The 21173-nt window shown below is 39.6% G+C and overlaps 1 protein-coding gene across 3 annotated transcripts in view; it reads right to left on the bottom strand.

Annotated features, from left to right (window-relative positions):
* The window catches only part of ME3 (malic enzyme 3), a 142963-nt gene that overhangs the window by 37241 nt on the left and 84549 nt on the right, over window positions 1-21173 (bottom strand). For all 3 annotated transcript variants that reach the window (XM_089512875.1, XM_089512876.1, XM_089512877.1), the window contains 2 exons: window positions 15842-15917; window positions 7580-7741 (listed from right to left, as the gene is read on the bottom strand). In XM_089512875.1, the coding sequence (XP_089369001.1) occupies window positions 7580-7741; window positions 15842-15917 (238 nt within the window). The remainder of the gene's footprint in view (window positions 1-7579; window positions 7742-15841; window positions 15918-21173) is intronic.

Below are 21173 nucleotides of genomic sequence, written 5' to 3'. Positions count from 1 at the left end.
ACAGCTCTCATTCATAGGGTCGCCATAAGTCAAAGCTGACTTGATGACAGTTAACAACAAAACAACAAATGAATGAGAGACCTCCAAGTCACCCAGTCATCAGCAATCCTGCTCAGGTCTTGTAAATTCAGAGCCACAGCTTCCTTGGTTGAGTTTATCCACCTGTATTGTGGCGTTTCTCTTTTCCTATTGCCTTCTACCTTGCTGAACACTATCGTCTCTTCTCATGAGTCCTGTCTTCTCATGATATGTCCAAAGTAGGCCAGCCTCAACTAGTTATCTTTGCTTCTATAGTGAGAGTTCAGGCTTGATTTCCTCTTAGACCCATTCATTTGTCTTTTTGGCAGTCCATGATATCTGCAGAACTAGCTTTGTAATAACAATTCATTAGAAGAGGAGAAATCTAGTGCTATTGATTACTTTAAGAAACAGATTGCTGAACCAAATGGATCTGTGGACCCTTGTCAAATAGCTCTTCTTATATCTATTCAGACAAAATGATGATGACAACAACAACTTTCAACAGCACCTTCTTTCTCAGAAACCTGTTTTCAGCACCTCCTTGGTACCCTGGGGACTGTACTTAGCCACATTTCTAAAACTGAGAGTGACTGAAAAGTTACATCCAGTTTTATACATACTTTTGAAGAGTGGGGGTATGAACAGAGTTAGCTATTAGAAGGAGAGCTAAGGAGAACTACATCTCCTGGAGACCTTTGGACAAGTGATTATCTGTTTTTGGCCAAAGCTGTTTTAAGGGCAGGGATGTGGGGGCTGTACAGAAGGCTCACTGGGTCACACAATTCTCATTCTCAGAATAAACATCTTAGAACATGGAAGCATGAAGGAATCCAGTTGAGCCTTTGAGACCTACTAGATCATTCTAGCATAAGACTTTGAGGATTCCAGTCTCCTTCATCAGATGTGATCAGAAGTGGGCAGACGTAGCAGCATTATTCAGTAATATCACTCTGCAAAGGAAGCTTGTAGCACCTTTGAGATGAACTGGGAGGAAGAAGCTTTTGTAGACTTGGTCCACGTCTATGAAAGCTTTTGCTACAACTTCGTCTGCACGGATCTCAAAGGTTCTACAAGATCCCTTTGCACACTCATACTCTCGCAAAATTGATGTCAGCACTCCTCCTGAGCTGCTTGGATAAAGGGTGGACTATACATGCAGTAATCATTGATCTAAATGAGATGTATTGTCCAAGAAACTTGAAATCAAGTATTTCAGACTTGAGCCTGTGTATTTAGCTGTGTTTAACTTAGCCTTTGTTTTATACCAATTACCCCCTATTTTAGATAATAAGCTGTTGAAAGAAAATAATAATAATAATAATAATAATAATAATAATAATAATAAGGCAGTTTGGAGCATTTTTGTCTTATTTTGCTTGAAAAGAACATCTTGACCACATCAGATAGCCATGAGATATTTACTGGCCAAAAGCAAAACAAAGCAAAAATCTTTACAGATGTCTCATTTGGCATGAGCTAGGATGGCTGGACTCTATCCCTTTGGAATCATAAGGCAGAAAACTGCAAACAGATGCAATCCCCTTGTATTATGATCACAAGTATTAGGAGTGTGCGATCTGACAAAACACTGAAATTAATTAGGCTTGAACCACCCACAGGGGGATTCTCCATTTGCTGAAATGCAATCTCTTCCAAACAGGCATGAGGATGTGTTGGCTTCCTCGTGATTATCACAGGAAAACGAAAAAATCTGTATCTGCCTGGCCCAGTTCCTCTTAGTTCGCCTTATCCTGCTGAAAGATGTGGCTGATTCCTTCAATTCCTGCTGGCAGGAAAGCTGTTTCAGTTTTTGGCCAGTGGGAGGGGAGGGCATCCAGCATATATCTCTTTCACAGAATTTGCTGAAACATTTTAGACACCAAAGACTTGTGCAACCTGAGAAAAGTTCCCAGCTGAGTTACAACAGTCATTTGTGTCTGCTTCTTGAGAGACACACTGTACTGTGCCTACAAAAGCAGGACTGATAGCAGCCTAGCACAGGACAAAGAAGGCCGAGATTGTAAAGAGTTGCTCTGGTGCTATCAATGGAGATGGAAATATTATCATCTGGCTTTTACTTCCTTTGAGATGGGAAGAATATTAGAAACCAATTTAAAAATGATTGAAAAACACATTTCTTGCATGTTGAGAAAGCTTGACCCTGTCTGGAGCCTAGAGTATCCTACCTTCAGAGCTGCCCCAACCCCCCCCCCCCCCCCGTTGGTTGCAAAGACCTCCATGTTGATGCTGGGCAGCTGATTGTACACATGTCCCACTGAACTACCTGATGCATCTTCTGCCACCATGGGTCACATTGCTCTGAGGTCAGAATGAGGCCAGCCATATGACCATCACTTTGTACCTTGTTCTGACCTCAGACCAAAGTGACCCAAGGTGACGGGGGATGCACAGGTCAGCTCAACATGATGCATTTCCAACAGCTTCACAGCATCAGAACAGAGGGCTCTAGATCTTTCTGGAAGATCCAGAGTAATAGCTGTGTTTTTAAAATTTAGTGTAAATGGGGTAAAACCCAGTTCTGGTGCTGAGTGGGTTGGCCATTGTCTGCTCGCACCAGAATTGGGCTCTGGGCTGTGCGTTGTTCAGTCTCCCTGCCAAGGGAACAGGGGGAGGCCCATGTATTTGGCCCATATCATAAAAAGAATCCTGGACAGATTAGTATCTTTGAAGTTTAGAATTTATCCTACAAAAAAATCTGCCTGGGAAACAGCATTTTCTCTGCAGAAAATAATATTTCTGTCCTCTCTTGTATGATTTTCTACAACTTTCTTGATGAAGAAGTGGGAAAGCATAATGTCTTTTGCGCCTTTTGCTTAGCCCAATAAAAGTATAACTGTGGTGTGTGTTTTGAATTTCATTGTGTTTTGTGTTTGTGGGTGGTATTCAGACCACCATAAAATTTAAGCATTTCAAAAATCATTGTAAATTTCCATCTACAAAGTTGTAAATTTCAGTTTGTTAAAGCAGATTCTGGAATTTCACTTATTATGTTTTTGTTTTTTCAGTGAAGACCTTTGGGCTTCAGTCTCTTACTTGTGAAAAAGTCCTATTGAATTTGATTTGGTTCGAGTGTTGGATTACAACTCTGGAGACCAGGGTTCAGTTCCCAGCTCAGCCATGAGACTCACTGGGAGCATTTGAGCAAGCCACATGCTCTTAGCTTCAGGGGAAGGCAATGGCAAACCTCCTCTGAACACATTTTTCCAAGAAAACCCAATGATAGGTTTGCCTTAGGATCACCATAGTAGATAGCTGTAAACTACATTTCATAGGAAACCAATAGCAAACCGTCTCTGAGTATTTCTTGCCTAAGAAAACCCTATCAAATTTATAGGGTCAGCACAGGTCAATAGGCGACTTGAAGGCACACACACACACATGCTTCGCATCATACTGTTCATCTGATAAAGAGCATTGCTTGTGATGTATGCAGTTATGCCTGCTAGCAAGTCCTGCCAATTTCTGCAGTGCTTTGATCTGAGCCCTTTCCATGAAGAGGACCTTCTTGCAAAGAGCAACACTTACTGTTATTGTGGAGAAATCTGTACAATATTTTAGCAGCGTGTTTTCTGAGCAAGCAACTGCCACACCAAAGCTCTCAGAAATTCCACCTACTTCTTTTTTCTTGTGGTTATTTTATTTATTTCATTGATATGCTGCTTTCTCAAAGAGCAAGATCCCAGGTGGCTCACAAAAAGCACCAATTAAATCCTAATTATAAAATGTTAAACACAATTAAAAATCATCACATTAAAAGAACAGATGATAAATAGTATAAAATCATTAAAAAGCTAAAGATAAAGCACCTTCTCATAAGAAGCCCCCTTGCAAGCGATTACACATTAAAAGCCTGCTTAAACAAAATAGTATTTGCCTGCTCATGGAATGAAAGCAGTGAGGCGGCACAGTAGCCTCCCATGGAAGGCAGTTGGGAGCAATCATTGTGAAGGATCTCACCCATGTCCTTACCAAATAAGTCTGTGATGGTGGTGAGACCGAGTAAAAGCCTTTTCCTCTGGACCTTAAGACTCTGGCAGGGTCATACAGGGAGATACAGTCATTCAGATCATCTGAAAGACTATTATTATCATCATCCTCAAGTTATTGATCCAGGCTGCAGTTTTAGGCACAATTACCTTGGAGATAGTCTCATTGAGCACAGTGGGATTTACTTTGGAACAGAACAAGATTACAGTTTTTGGACAAGAATGAGGGGAGATGGAAAGAACATTACAGAAATTTCCCTTTTTCAATAAGACCAGGTGTGTCTGCACAGTGGGACACCAGTTCAGGAAATGAACAACTGTTGCTATGTTTTTCACCTCCTGTATGAGTGAGTGAACTGATAAACACTCCTCTGCTCCTGTCCAAGGTCACTGCATTCATGCATTTGTTTCTTTGTCCTTTGTTCTTTTTATGTGCCACTGAGTTGTTTTTGACTTATGGTGACTCTATCATGGAGTTTTCTTGGCAAGATTTGTGCAGATGGGGTTTTTCCACTGCCTTCCTCTGAGGCTGAGAGGAAATGACTTGCCCAAGGTCACCCAGAACATTTCCATGGCCAAGCGGAGATTCATATCTTAGTCTATCACAGTTCTAGGACTCAAACCATTACAACACACTGGCTCTCACTTCTTACCTTTTTTTAAGTAAAGTGCAATGTTGGCCAGAATCCTGTTGGTTAGTCTCAACTGGGATAGAGCCATTAAATCAACTCTTTTAAATAATATTTTACTGATTTATAACATACATGGAACATATTAAACATATAAACAATGTACTACACTAAAATACTAATACTAATGCACAGAAATACTCAACCCCACACCCTTCCAACTCAATCTAGCTACAAAACAAACATAATAAAAAAGAGGAAAAAAGACACAGAATTGACCTCCCACCCTCCAAATCCAAGAATATAAGAACAAACAATAGTTATAGTGAACTTCACTATATTCCTAACACTACTCTTTACTACTTCTGACCATAATACATAAAATCATAGCATTAAACATCAAATCCCACAAAAATAATCTTATCAGCTTCAAGATAAAATAGTTTCCAATCTTTTAAGAAGTTATCCAAAGACTTCTCTTTAATCAGTGTTGCAAGTTTGTCCAACTCAGCCATTTCAACTCTTGAACGGTGAAACAAATTCAACTGAATCAATGGGCCTACTCTGTTTGAGAGTAACAATAGGATTAAGCCCATACACAGCCAGCACAGAAGGATATGATTATTGATCAAAAATACATAGACAAGCTATCCTTGGTGCCTCCATGGAACAAACCAGCAGCAACTGCAGTTTGCTTAAACTTGTTTTGTGCAATTGGTACAAAAAAATCTCACAAACACTAATAATCTCTTGGAGAAGGCATCAAAAATAGTAGTAGTAGTAGTAGTAGTAGTAGTAGAAGAAATACCAACCCTTGAATGGTGAAACAAATTCTCAGCCATTTCAAGAGTTGAAATAGCTGAGAAGAAGAAGAAGGAATTTTCACGGTTTCATTTGGTGATGAGAAATATTTTGAGAATTTTCCATCCTTGCATGTAAGGACAAGATAAACTTGGATTTCTATGTGACACTTACACTAAACTAACCAGTCAGCATGATGACTCCATGCCAGTCATCAACCACTGACCCCACTATTTTTTTTCTTCATAGATCACCCTAATGATTACGGGAATTGTACACATCTGGAGGATACCAGGCTTTCTTGGCAGCTATTCCCAGGCTATGGAACTTTATATTAGGGGAGGCTAAGATGGTACATTCCTTCTTGTCCTAGGCAAAGGTTTTAGTTTTTTAAAATTTTATTTAGGCAGACTTCAGCAATTAATATAGGTTGTTGTGAAAGAGATTTTTAATCAAATAGATGCTGTTCTTTCTCTTATCGATGCATTTTTGGTTGTATTTTTAATCTGCTTTATGTTTTAATTGCATTTTTTTCTTCTGTGTAAGTCTTTGGGTGAAAGCTGGTGATGGACATTCACTAGGGAACCAAGTCAGTAAGTAAGCAAATGTTACAACTCAAATGCTCAAATGGAGAGCATAGTTGCAGAGTGTTTCCAAAGGGCACAGGACGACATATTATGCCATCTTATCTTCACAAACATCAAAATGTTTGGGACCAGAGGTGTTTTAAATTTTGGATTTTTAACCTATCTTTGGAATACCTGTATTTGCATAAAACGAGCATAGTAGTTTGAGTACTGGAGAATGGGTCTGGAGACTTGCTTGGCCATGAATAGCAATAGCACTTTACATTTCTATGCCGATTCATAGTGAACTAAGTACTAAGTGGTTTATAATGTGTTAGCAAGGAAACTAATTGGGTTACAATAAAACCCACTGGGAGACCCTGGGTAAGTCACATGCACTCAACCTCAGGAGAAGGCAATGGAAATTCTCCTTTGAACAAATCTTGCCTAGAAAACCCCATGATAGGTGGTTTGCCTTAGTTGACTTAAAGGCTCACAGCACACACACACATACACACACTGAGATATCTTGGAGATGGGATCCAAGTCTAAACACAAAATTCATTTGTTTCATATACACCTTATGCACATAGCTTGAAGGTAATTTTATACATAACATTTAAAATAACTTTGTGCATGAAATGGTTTGTGTATACTGAACCATCACAACACAAAGGTGTCACTGGATTTTATCACATAAGCTTTTAAAGCACCATCAAATTTGTATGATAGCACTTTTGGCAATTGCAGATGCCATTTCCCTCTGACTGATGCCTAGAAGTGTGGTTAGCATGCACCTTACCACTGGTGGAAAAACCATCAATAAGTTCCCAATAGCACTGGTATAGTTCTAGTCCTCAGGTGTGCTAAATTATCCTATGGCAGTTCCAAGATTATGCAGCCACATGTAGTTAGTGTCTTCTTCTTTCCCCCTCTCCTTTCTCCCTTACCATTCCAGAACAGCCTTATTTCTTATTTTTTTCCTGGTTTTTTTGTTAAACTACGTTAGTGTCACTCCAGAATTGAGTGTAGAAAAACAAAAACACACTCACGCACAAACAAAAGTCATGTTGGGTAAAGCATAGGATTAAGGACAAGGGCAGAAGAGAACGCAAGGGTCCAGCAACAACCTGGTTGCAGTAATGAAAGGACATATGGTAAGGAGTGCTCCCAAGTCAATACGTATGAACTTCCCTTCATTAATGCGATCACAGGTCGTGTGATAAACTCCACTATCTCAGCCATCCATAAAAAGTTTGGGTTTTTGGAGAATTTCTGATTTCAGAATTCTGGATAAAGGTGACTCAACCTATGTAGCATCAGTTTTTAAGGGCTACAGTCCTCTTCACCAGGTGCATGTACTGATATATGCACAACACTTCATGCATCTCAAGAAATGAACTCTATCTAAACCTACAATAAATCTGCCTTTATTTCAAGACTATTATTTCTTTATGCAACAGACTACAATAGCTGTTAAAAACTTGGAATGAAAGAACAATGCCCAGTCAAACCCCAGTACTTTTATTGAAAGAAAATAAGCACATAATCTCACCTCATTGTCTGTGCCAACATCCAGAAGGACAGGCAGGCACTGTTGGGGGTGAACTCCACCACAAGCCGTATAGAGAGCAAGTTTTCCTACTGGTATTCCCATGCCATAGCTTCCTAGATCCCCCAGACCAAGAATGCGCTCTCCATCTGTCACTACAATAGCCTACAAATGAAGACAAAAATCTGTTTTAGGAAGAAGCATTTAATATGGTTTTGCATGGAACTTTTAAAAAACTGATGAAGACACGATTTTTATGGCACGGGCATTTTTGGAAGCACCTTCAGTACTTTCAACAACAAACATACCTTCTCCTTTCCTTTGTAAAAAACAAACAAACTAAAGATGTGACAAAAACAATTTCCCTTGAGTTTTGCAGTGGCTGGTTTTTGCAACTGTTTCTTTCCTCTCTCTCTGTGTGTGTCTTTTTAAAAAATAAGGCAAATAAAACAGACATCAATGAATAAATGTAGCTGCGGCCCTTAGGAAAAAAATAATAAGATCCATTTCATTTACAAAGTAAATTAACAAAACTAATGTCTGACCAAGTGCTCAGCTTGACAGAATACACATGTCTTCAGAGAATGCTGGCGTGGGAGTGAGTGGGGTATATACTCTTCCAGAACATGGCCACATAGCCCGAAAAACCCACAAAATTAATAAACTAACTAATTAATTAATTAAATATGTATATCCTGCCCTATTTCTGAAGATTTCAGGGTGGCTTACAAGAAAATCAATTTAAAACAAAAACGAATAACAATAATCTGAAAAGCTTAAAAATATAGTTTATCAATTAAAACCAAACAATATAAAATCGGATGAGACATTTTAAAATAGCATTGGCACAGGCTGGGTAAAAATCAATTAGGACTGAAAGCTTTAATAAAAAGTCAAGTAATAACAATTTTCCTCTTAACAGGCACTTTTTAAAATATATCTAAAACATATTGCCTTTCTTCCAGGAAGATCAAACTTGGCTGGGATAAGGTAGAAAAAGCAGATTGAACTTAAGATAAGAAAGTGGACCAGATAATGAAGGATCTGAAGATGGAAGGGTGATACTTTGAGAGCTTCAGGATGCAGAATTCAGAAGTGGGAATTATTTCTCATGGACTATCCATTTGTGTCACTTTTCTCTGTGATAAATAGATTTAAATAGTTTTTGGTACTCTTTCAATAAATGACTCGTGTATATTGTTGGAAGTGGCGCTTTTCTCAGATCACTTTGAACTCAATTTAAAGCTATTGTCTGGCCAACCAGAAACCGGATTTAGAAACAAAACCCCACTACTAAAGAAGGAAATAGGTGGTTAGGATATCAGCAAGGCAGAGAAAGATCATTGTGGAGATGAACTCTGAAATCCAAGATAACTGTGCTGGATGCCCTTTAAGGAATAACAGGAACAAGAAGTAATTGTGACCCCAGGAAAGCAATTTTATTTGTTTACATTCATATATCTGATTGGCAACTTTAGGAATGAGTTACTACAGACTTTATCATCTGCAGTAAGGTCAAAATATAATCTAAAGGAGCTTTAATTCTCTCCGCTCCCTCTTTTAAGTGGCATAATTTACCTCTTCTACTCCTTTAGCCAGTGGGACAAGCTCCAGCTTTAATCCAGTATTTGGTACAATTCATGGAGAAATTAAAAGATCAAGGCCTGGCTAAGAAATTTTTTTTTTTTGCTATTTTTTGAAGTCGTCTTTCCTTGCTATGGGAGTGTTCATCTTATAGATCTTGCTACAATTAACCAACAGTCTTTTCCCAATTTAAATTTATGGCAACAGGAGCTAATGCTAGTTCAGAGACAGGCTGCTGTTTAAGTCCCACTATTAATCAGATCAGCCAGAGTATAGTGGTTGTATACCATGGAATTATGGCCTTCCAAATATTTTTGGCCTTTAGTTCCCATCATGCTAATACTAAAAGTCTCTGAAAGTCCCAGGTTTTGTTCTTGAACACACTGATTTTATTTTGAAGATCCATCCACATGATGTTTTCTTCATCCCCAGGCATTTCCTGGGAACTCTTGGCATTGTACTATGCCTTCAAGTTACACAGTTGTGTGTGTGTGGGTGGGTGCTACAAAAATCAGGGTTTAATGTACAAAACCTTAGAGAATTTTTGAAGAAATACAAGATTTAGGGATCATAATTGGCCCAACTTTTCTAGAGGGTTGTGACACAAGGCTGTTGTTTTTGTCAGCTACCTTAGTAATGTATAGTTTTTCTTCCTCCCTAAGAAACATACAAGGAATGCATCCACACCCAGAAACTCACATGGTCATTTCCTAAACGGTCTACATATCAGAAGAAAGCCCACAAGAACAGGAGATCACAGAATATTATGGGCGGTTTACCTGATTTAGGGAGTGGGTGGAAGGGAAAGGAAAAATAAGCAGTGTTTACTTAGGAACAGAATAACAGAGCTCATGAGCTATCCCCCCCCCCCCCCCCGCCAGTAGAAAAGGCATTTGTTTTAATGTATCCTCAACATATTTCAGATGATTAAAGGGAGAAATCATAGAGGGATTTAAATTTGAGCCACATGGCTTGCATTGCTTTTTGGTTGAAGACAAATAGGCGTTGCTATTTCAGCACAAAGCAATGAGCCCATTGCCAAATGATTTGACCATTTTCTCCCCCCCCCCCCCCCATGTCTATTGAACTTTTTAATTGTGGTGATAAATTATGCAAAAATCTTATATATGGAAAATCATTTGAGGAATAAAGTGGGAGACAACTGCTGTCTCCATGCAAAAATAAAAAGGCAGGGAAGAGAAATGGAGAGAGAGACGGCATGTGCATTTGTATGTATATTTTTGGTTTGGAGGGTTTGGATTTTCTGGCCAACTCTGATGTGCATCTGTGCCCCATTGGTCTTATTAAACACACTGCCAATCCCATGCAATACTTTCTCTTTGGAAATCTCCTGGTTGCACCTGATCAGGAGTTGGGTCAAAGGGACATTCACAGTGCAAAAGTGAGATTCTGAATGAGCTTAAACAGACATCATTAGATTCTCATAGCCATTTGTAGTAGTGATGGCTAGAGCAGTGTTTTTCAGACTATCTGAAGGAAGTAGGCTGACCATAAGTATCGTTTTTAATGGGACAGTACTTCCCCCCCATATTTCCAGATCATCCCATTATTTTACCATAAATGTCAATTTTGTCCCATTTTCAAGACAAATGTCCTGTTATGTTGCAAAAACGGTTTCAAGATCCATGTTTGAAATTATGGTTGTCAACTACATCTACCTAAATTTTTGTATGAGTTCTGCTGCTAAAGAATAGTTGTTAGCTCAATATGTTAATGTAATAAAACTTTTGTTAAAGTCTTACTTCTTCATGGGTACAGAATATTACATAATACTGTCCCATTTTTGCCATCTCAACATCCCATTTTTTTCTCAAGGAAATACGGTCAGCCTAGAAGTGGCAGATTGGCACTTATCCCTCCCCTCCCCAATATACCAAGAACTGGCCACAAATTTGTGCCCATCTGGGTACATTTGTTTCTTTCTTTCCTGGAAACCTGCCAAGGAACAGCAGCCAATGGCTTAGGAATCTCCAACGGTCTGAGGACCATCACTTTGAGTGACACTGGCCTAGAGCAAAGCTTCTTAAACTATGGGTCAAGGGGTTGCATAACTGAATGTGAGCATTGCAAAAAATTTGGCAACAGTAAAAGGTTTCTGAATGTGTAATGACCAAAAATTAATTCAAAAATCAAACCAAGGTCTTCTGGCAACACTTGCCCATGTTGCATTGCACAACTTCACTACAGCCTTGGTTCTGAACACATAGCTTGCGCACTTTGCACTGCGCATTCTGTCACGCCATGCAATGCCAACGAAAGTTGTCAGAAACATCTCCCCTCAGATTCAAGACTACTGTATGTTATGAACTGCAGTGTTTTTACAGTACAGATAACATTTTCTGCTCTTACAGAAACATAATAGTGTAATTATGGAAAATAAAGACTTTTAATATTTTCCTACCATTACTCCTCAGCATGTAAGTATCAAATTAGCATATCTTTGGATTGCATTGTGTTGGAATGTTTGATTTTAAAATAAACTTCTTTATGATTTATTATTAATAAATGTTTGATATGTATTCCTATTTTATATACCTATATACCCAGGGTCACGTAAACATTTATTTGGCGAAAAGGGGTTGCAAATGGACAAAAATTTTTAAAGCCCTGGCCTGGAGTACAGAAGAAAGGTAGGCAGTCAACAGAGTTTGGAAATGTCTTTTTTTGGATTCCAGCTCCTAGAATCCGCTACCTCTATGACATTCCCTTTGTAATAAATGCATACTGTATGACACTGGCTTGGCTCTTCTTCTGTATTTCCCAGTTTATTCCCACAAAGGGACAGGTTGAACTGAGAAATACAACGACTTCCTTAAGTACATCCAGTGATTTTCATGGTTTTTCATGAATATCCCAAATTCCAAAGAACACTGTAACTACTCCACAACGCCTGCTTTAAATACTTTTGATTCAAGACTTTAAAGCTGACTAGCTACCAGCTTTTAGAGGCATAAGTGGATTTAAATAAAAATGCTTATTACCCTCAGTCTAGAGGCTTTTTGGACATTTTGAAGAAAATGTCAGCTGGTTAACAATTACATCAGCAAAAATCACCACGCATAATGAGAAGGCCGTCTCTAATCTCTTCCATTACACTATTACAATAACACACTAGAATCAGGAAAGAACAGACTCCAAAAATAACTCATCTGGCACCACCACTGATTAAAATTGGTCCCTAGAAATTAATAAATTACATCTTTAACTGATTAATCTACTAATTAAAGCTTGCACTCCTAATTTATGGCATTTCTGTTTTCTGTCTTACTCACCCTGCATTTAACTTTTACCAACTGCCAGGAAGCGGAATGTAATACCATGCTTTGTAGCTTGTACGTAGAGGGTCTAGAAATTATCATTTTAAAGCCTACTAAAAGCTCTTTATTTTTTCAGACACGACCCACATGAAACTGTTTATAGTTGGCAGTACCAGAGATCCATGAGCCAGTTTTCAAAAGCAGACACGTATCTGCAGCGTTCCATCCCCTTAACATTTTAAAGATGAAAACTGGGACACATGTGGCCAAGCAACATCAGAGTGTAGTCAAAATGGCACAAAGTATTGATGACGAAGAACACATAGGCTGGGACAAGCTGTAGCTGTTTGCTTTTGCCTGGGCCTACTGGGAAGAACAAGATATTGCCACCTCCTTTCCTCCCTTCTGAGCTGACTGAATACAAACTATTTTTGCACTCTGAACTGACTTTTCATCAATGGAAAGAAGCCAGCCAGGGAAATAAGTGAAAGTGGGTGGATATTTTAAAAGCAGCAGAAAAGTGTGATGACCGAGGATTAAATGGAATTGTGCCTGAAAAATAGAGACAGCTGGAGGATAGGGGTCATATAATACCACACTATGATTTGCCACTGGATGTAAACTGATTCACTGGCCTGGGTCTGACAAAAGCCTAAGTCATCATTTAAGACTATGGGCAAGAGCCCTAGGCTTATATTTGCTCCTCTTTTCCCAATTCTGTTAAGCATCAACTGTAAGAAAGAGATTATAAGCTTTGGCTTTCATTTTTATAACTAATCACAATTTCTTGTTACAGCCAATCAGTTAGCATGGTTAGTATTAACTACATTTTTGGGAAACAAGCTAGGAAAATTAATTGTGGTTGGGCACTATCTTGCATTAATAAACCATAGTTAACATTAACTACTTGTCTAAATATGTCATACACAGTTTGACATGAGAGGGAACTATGATCAGTTAAAAATGGAAGTAAAAGCTTCCAGTTTTCCTCTTTGTGGCTTCTGTTCTAGATAATAGGAAAGCAGAAGTGCATAAGTCCAAGACTTGTCTACATAATGCTAAAGTACGGTTTAAAAGTATATGCAAACAGTTAATTGGGTTTCAGTGAAACAGCATGTGAAATGGCACCTTCATAGAACATTCAACAGATTAGGTTAATTAAGTAACTGCTAAGTCTGCTCTGTAATTATTGAGGTGTTTAAGATTTACAATCTCCATGACTACTTTTAAATCACCTCTAAGAAGGCACATGCCTCACTGACAAAAGGTCCCAATTTCAATCTCCGGCATCTCCAAGCAAGGCTTGGAAAGACCCATGACCTACAGCTACCTTGTGTAATAGTTAGCAGGACCAATGGTCTGGCATAGTATAAAGCAGTTTCCTTCAATCATTTTCTGAATCATGTACCCCTTCATCTTTCAGTGCGGCTCTGGTCTCCTGATTTCTTTCTTGGTTTGTCTCAATGCACTTTTGAACTAGACTTTGGCTTCTGATAGCAGTCCAGGGCCTGCTGGTAACAGTTAATGAGTCAGGAATTTAGCAAGTCTGGGACTGCAGAAAACAATGGTCCTCAGACTTTGATGTTAAATTTTGACAAAACCAGAGTTAATTCAATTGGATACACACAACTCTTCCCACTGAATCTGTTGTTTTAGGAATACCAGACCCCAAATTAACTACATGATTGCTTTTAGCTTGGTTTACTTAAGACTTCTAAATGTTTCCATTCAAACTTGTAATGTTTAAATATTGAAAGGAAACCTTTCTTGCAAAAAAATTCAATGGGATGAGGATTGGTAACCATGCCAGATTGCTGGTTTCTACAGAGCACCATGGACCGGCAGCACTGCAGATGTGCTTAATGGCTAATACAAAAATACAGAGAGCAATTTCAGGACCTAAAGCAGCTTACAGTATAAGTTAACATAAAATAACTAAAACAACATGTGCTACACAAGTTTGAAAGGTATTGATAAATCCAATTAAAAGATTAATTTTTAAACAATCAAAAACACACATGAAGTACATATTGCATACAAAAAAATCAGCACACCCATTGCACATCCTTCTACCTCAACCAGTTAAAAGCTTTTTAAAGAAAGTATTCAGAGATCTTTGTGTGTCCATAAAGAGAACAGGAAGGGGGGTAAAACAAGCCTATTTTGGGAGGGAGTTCAATAGCCTAGGAACAACCACCAAGAAACCTCTCTTCTGTGTCCTCACAAGATAAGATTGTGAGGGTGGTAGGATGGAGAGAAGCCTTTCTCTTAGATTGTGAGATGCAGGTCAGCTCATAGAGGGAGATAAGGGGCTTCAGATTGTCTGAACCAATGCTGTATAGGGCTTTAAAGGTCATAACCAGCACTTTGAATTGTGCATGGAAATGGATTGGTAACCAATGAAACTTCTTGCAGCAAGGGAGTTGTACACTCTATATAACCAGTCACACTGATGTGTGTGTTACAAAGAGACAGAACGCAGGAACAGGCTTTTGGAATTTATAGGCTGGGATCTCATTGGTCTATCGAGCATGACTAACTTTCCCTACAGAAGTGGTTGCACATTTTTGCCCAATACAGAACATGTGCATTTATTTCAAGGTTGCAGAAACAGAACTGAAGACATGATCGCACACTATAAATACCTCAAGGGCTGCCACAAAGAGGCTTGTTCTCTGTTGCCTCAGAGGGCAGAACCAGGTCAAATGGTTTTAAGTTACAGGAGGGTAGATTTCAATTGAATGTTAGAAGGAATTTCTTGATAGTGAGAACAGTTCGGCAATGGAGCCAAATGCCTAGAGTGGTGGTGGGTTCTCCTTCTCTGCATCTCTTCAAAAAGAGGCTGGACAGTTATCTGCTGGGGTTGCTATAGCTGGAGAACATGCACTGACCAAGGCATTGGACCTCAAGATCCACAGGGCCCCTTTCAGCTCTATGATTCTTTGATTTCTATTAATTGCCCATGAGGTGCAATTATGTACTCACACTGTACATGCACACTAAAAGTGCTTTGTGCATTGAGCATGCAGCCCCACATGTGCATTGTATTCTACAAAGTTAACCAGAGTAGACTCACTGCGTCTCTTAGACTTACCTATATGTTGACTCACCATTCAACAATGGATTCAAATAGTCTGTTCTATGAAACTTATCAATAGAATTCTAGCCTTTGAGGATAAAATAAAATTCTATAATTGTTGAAGAATTTCAGCCAGTACATGATATAGTTATTCCAGCACTAGGTTGTGACAATATAACATCATTCTGAAGCAGAGCTTTAATAAGCTCAAGTCCAAGTAATGTCTTGTTTTTTACAGCTGGGATATGTTCCATACATGAAAGCCCTTCTAAACGTAAGAGGTTTTGTGATCCCCTATTATCACTGAATGAAATTATCCATTACCTTTATGTTTTCTTCAGGCCATGAATTCAGCATCGTTGCAATATGTCCTTTGTCATGAATGGTAATGAACAGCCCACTGGAGGGGGAAAATATATATATGTTAATGACAGTAAACAGTCTAAAGAGGTGGAATCAGTTTGTGTTTGAAGGAGAGGAAAGAAGCCAATGCGGTGTAATGGTTTAAGTGGTGGACTATGATTCTGGGGGATCAGGGTTAAATTCTTGCTTGGGAATGGAAACTGGGTATCCTTAGGCAAGTCACACTCGCACACTCAGAAAATGGTAATGGCAAACCTCCTCTCAGGAATTCAAAGATATAGCCACATTAATCTGGCTCTGTACGCAAAGGGATCTTCAAGCACCTTTGAGACTAACTGGAAGAAGGAAAGAAGTTGCTTTCGTAAGCTTTCGTAGACATCTGGTACAAAAGCTTAAGTGACCAACTTCTTTCTTTCTCCCAGTTAATATCAAAGGTGCTACAAGATCCCTTTGCATACTCTTCTGAAGAACTGCCAAGGAACCCCATGATAAATTCACCCTAGGGTTGCCATAAGTCAGAAATGACAAAGGCACACAACAACAATAACAACAAGAACAGAAGACAATTAAAAGTTGCAAAACAGTTGGTGGCAGAGATGATAGAAAACAAAAGGGAACAGGTGTACAGAAGAAAAAATAAAGCTGCATAAAATTAAAGCACCAGTCAAGCAATTATAAAGAATTAACCTACACAAATAAACATAAATAATTTAATGTTAGCATAGTGTAGGTACACAGGAATGTCTGAGGGCCTCAATGGCTCATGCCTTCAATAGGTTGATCTGTTTGAACATATCTGATTTTCTTAAAAACATGAGGTTACTAGACAGCAGGCACATGGGTGTGGTTGGAAAGATGTTTTATTTTACACAGGAGAAACAAATATGTGTGTACTTATGGCCCAAGTGTACTGGCCAAGCCTGGTCTGCATCTGTAGAATATCAGTGGTTAGGGTGTTGCTGATTTTTTTAAAATGAATGAATGTAATTGTTTCTTGGAGGATGTCTGCTGGTTAGGTGTGTCTGAACTGAAAGACATGATAGCAGCAGGAGCAATATAGAGCCATGCCTGTCACCTCAGTTTAAAAAATCAAGTTCTCACTCCACCTTGCAGTGCAGATCTGGTTTCCACCAAAAACTTCTTGAGGTTCACTGAAATCTATCTGTTGTATTGTGTTATTTCTTTCTTTCTTGCCTTTTGATCAGTTCTGGGGCCTAAGGCAGCACGTAACATGATTAAAACATAGACTCAGCTAAAGGATATTGTATTTAAACACAACTAAACTAATCATTGCATTAAAAAACTGTCCTAAAATATTTAATTTTCTTTAAAAGTTGTTGTCATTTCTGGTGACCCAAGGTGACCCTATCATGGGGTTTTCTGGGGCTGAGAGTGTGTGACTCATCTGATGTCACCCAGGACGTTCCCAACTGAGTAGGGATCGAACCCTGATCTCCAGAGTCATAGTCCAATGCTCAAACTATGACACCACACTCTTATTTTAAAGTACATTGGTAGCAAAAGAATACACACACACACAAATATAAAATATACCCAATTAAACGCTCATTCCTGAGTAGCTAGAATTCCCCCAAACATACCTGATTAAAAGGTTTTAAATGACTGAAAAGTCTTTTGCTTGCCTGTAGGGAGGTAAACAGTCTATTCTTCCTTGGAGGGTCTACAATGTGGGAGCAGCCACCAAGAAGGCCCTTTCATGCATTCTCACCACTTGTGTCAGTGAGAAGGCCTCCTTTGAAGATCTTAAAACCCAGATAAGATCATTTATATAGATACATATTGTACATAGAAGAGGATACAGGATACATTCTGACAGCCTGGACCCAAGTTGTATAGGGCTTTAGAAATCAGAATCACTGTTTTCAATTGTACCTAGACAAGGAGCAGTGAAGTGGTTGTAACAAAGAATTTGGATGCTTCCTGTAACTAGCCACAGCCAACAGTTTGGAAGCAGCATTTGGAACCCACTGAAGTTTCTGGATAGTTTCAAAAGACAGCATCATGTAGTGTGTTAGGATGATCTAAAGACAGAGCTGACAGTTCAAATTGTCCCAGGTCCTGAGATTTCCGGACCAAAACCTGAGACCTGGGGATGCCTGGTGATTAAATGTTGTGCAGTAAGCATGCTGAATTAAGAACCAACTACAGTTGCTTACAGCTTGTTATTCAAATTGGGAAGAGGGGATTAGAGAGAGAACCATGTCTTATGGGGATCAACTTAGGGAGCTGGGTATGTTTAGCCTGGGGAAGAGAAAGTTAAGGGATGACATTATAGCCATGTTTAAATATTTGAAGGGATGTAATACTGAGGATGGAGCAAACTTGTTTTGTGCTGCTCCAGAGACTGCACACGGAGCAATGGATTCAAACCACAGGAAAAGAGATTCCACCAAAACATTAGGAAGAACCCCCTGACAGTAACAGGTGTTCAAAAGTAGAGTATGCTGCCTTGAAGGGTGGTGGAGTCTTCTTCTTTGGAGGTTTTTGAACAGAGGCTGGATAGTAATCTGCCAGGAGTGCTTTGATTGAATTTTCCTGCCTGGCAGGGGGTTGGACTGGATGGCCCTTGAGGTCTCTTTCAGCTCTATGATTCTATGAACATATTTCCCTATTTGAAAGTTAAGACAGAAATCCTACCTAAAGGGCTGTTTCCCAAGTCAAGAAGCCAACTGAAAGTTGCAGCAACACTTAGAATCATAGAATCGTAGAGTTGGAAGAGACCACAAGGGTCATCCAGTCCAACCCCCATGCCATGCAGGAACTCACAATCAAAGCATCTCTGACAGATGGTCATCAAGCCTCTGTTTAAAGACCTCCAAGGTGGGAGACTCCACTACACTCCGAGGGAGTGTGTTCCACTGTTGAACAGCCCTTACTGTCAGGAGGTTCCTCCTAATGTTGAGGTGGAATCTCTTTTCCTGCAGTTTGCCTCCATTGTTCCGGGTCCTGTTCTCTGGAGCAGCAGAAAACAAGCTTACTCCCTCCTCAATATGACATCCCTTCAAATATTTATGAATTAACATGAATTAAGCCTTGTAGCTTGTAGCAAGCAACTGCTCTCCTAGTTGAGGTGGAGATTTGCACACAGACCTTCTTCTTGCCTGCAGCTGGGCTCACCAAAACTGTAGAATTTGCATCCCTATCTCCTCCTGGAGATGATCCATGAAAATTGGTGACTCAGGGCCAGGCCCTGAGATCTGGCAAGCTTATCTAAGGAAGTTGTAACTAAGGCATGCTTCACCATGGCTAAATCAGACATCTCCAGGAATAGAGTGTGATGAATTAAGCAACTGGCACCATAGCTTTAACTATGCAGATGAACTCCTAGCCACTACTGAATGCTTGACCTTTTCCAGAACACATCGTGCATTTCAACCTTCTGTCCAGGAAGAATTTCAAAATGTCCCTCATTTCCAGCATGATTAAAATGCACAAATTTATATTTATGTTAGCGTTTTTAACTTTTGTTTTGTAATGTCCTACATCTTTCTTGAATGGTCTACATTTTGTGGTGCCTTGCCCTCTTTTGTGGTTATGACATCTGGTCATCTTGAATACAGCCAACCTATGAAGCTTTATCTTGCCTGGATTAAGCTTTAATTCATTTGTTCTCATCTAGTCCATTATTCTGCTTTACAACTAGAATGGCTTCCTGAGATTTAGATGGAAAAAAGGAAATACAGTAGAGTGTGATCATCAGCATACTGGTGGCATTGAACCGCTAAACTCCAGACAATCTCTACCAGAGTTTTTGTGTATATGTTCATTAGCATGGGGTAACCATGAGGGACACCACAGGCCAATGGCCACAGGGTTGTTACTATGAGCTTACAAGGCATTGTTCACACATTTATAAGCTGTTCTCTACAGCTGGCTAGGAAACCTGTAATCATAAGGTCGCATTTGTCCCATGATCTGATTTAATGCATCCTTTGGCCTGATTTGATGAGGCCTATGCAAGAAATCAGTTCAGGCTTCTGACAGAGCATCTCACCAGTTGGCATGGGAGGGGGAAAAGAGGGAATGAAAAAGAAAGGCACGCTACACTGTTTTGTTGTTATTGTTGTGTGCCTTCAAGTAATTTCCTACTTACATCTATCCTAAGGCGAACCTATCGTGGGTTTTTCTGGGCATAAGAGTGTGTGACTCTCCCAAGGTCACCCAGTGGGTTTCCATGGCTGAGGTGGAAATCAAACCCTAGTGTTCAGGGTCATAGCCCAATGTGCAAACCACTACACCATGCTGGCCAAGCATATTAGGTCACCCCCTTTCCCATTAAATTCTGCACTACAATGTTATAGCTCCATTATTCCACTCTTACTCCTATGGCTGCCTCCTGTGGCATTCTGGGCTTTGTAGTTTCGTGAGGCATAAAAGCTCTCTGGCTGAGAATTCTCAATGTTCCTCCCTAAACTGCAAATCCTAGGAGTTCTCAAGAGGCAGCCATAGTAGTAAAAGTGGAATAATAATGCTATAACAGGATAGTGCAGTACACCTTTCTCTGGGACAAGAGGTGACCTCATAAGCTTTGGGTTTGCTACTCTTACTTTATAAGCCCCTATGGGTCACTCCCCCCCAGCAAGCCCAAATACCTCTGTTTTCATTTATAGTCCATCTCAAAATGGCATCACCGCTCTTCCTGTGAGCATTCTGAGAGGCAGTACAAAGATAAACAGGACCTGTTGGGGGTAGTATTGGTTAAGACAGGGGTAGGCAATCTTTTTGAGCCGGGGGCCGGGTTGCTGTCCTTCAGACAACTGGGGGGCCGAAGCCAAAAAACAAATAATTAAATAATTTTTTTAAAAATTAAATATATAAATAAACCAGGACAAATGTAGGACAACATTTTCAAATGGAAGACACTTTTTTTTAAAAAAAAAATGGAGGACACGTGAAAAAATTTGCTGATTTTTTAAAAAAATGTTAATATAAATGCATGTTTCTGAGGCTTCTATAGACAATTGCCCCCCAAAGGCCCCGGCGGCAATCGGCAGCAGGACCGGGCTGGGGCCGGTCCCAAGGCCTCGCCGGGCCACATCTGGCCCGTGGGCTGCAGGTTGCCTACCCCTGGGTTAAGGTTTATAGTCACAGAGTTAGAAATATGAGGGTATTTGTTGTTTTTACAAATCTGTAGCCTCATTCATCATCACTGCCCTCCTTATTCTCATGAATTCTGCAGATCCTTGCCCCCCATATTTGAAATGATGTATGATTTAACGACACTTCCATTCAGCAATGTATGAAAAATAACCTCAGAGAAGGTCTTCATGCT

The sequence above is a fragment of the Sceloporus occidentalis genome, unplaced genomic scaffold, assembly GCF_023333645.1.
Source record: "Sceloporus occidentalis isolate IW3139 unplaced genomic scaffold, rSceOcc1.0.p SCAF_2, whole genome shotgun sequence".
Taxonomy (NCBI): Eukaryota; Metazoa; Chordata; class Lepidosauria; order Squamata; family Phrynosomatidae; genus Sceloporus; species Sceloporus occidentalis.
This window is presented reverse-complemented; position numbering and strand designations above follow the sequence as displayed.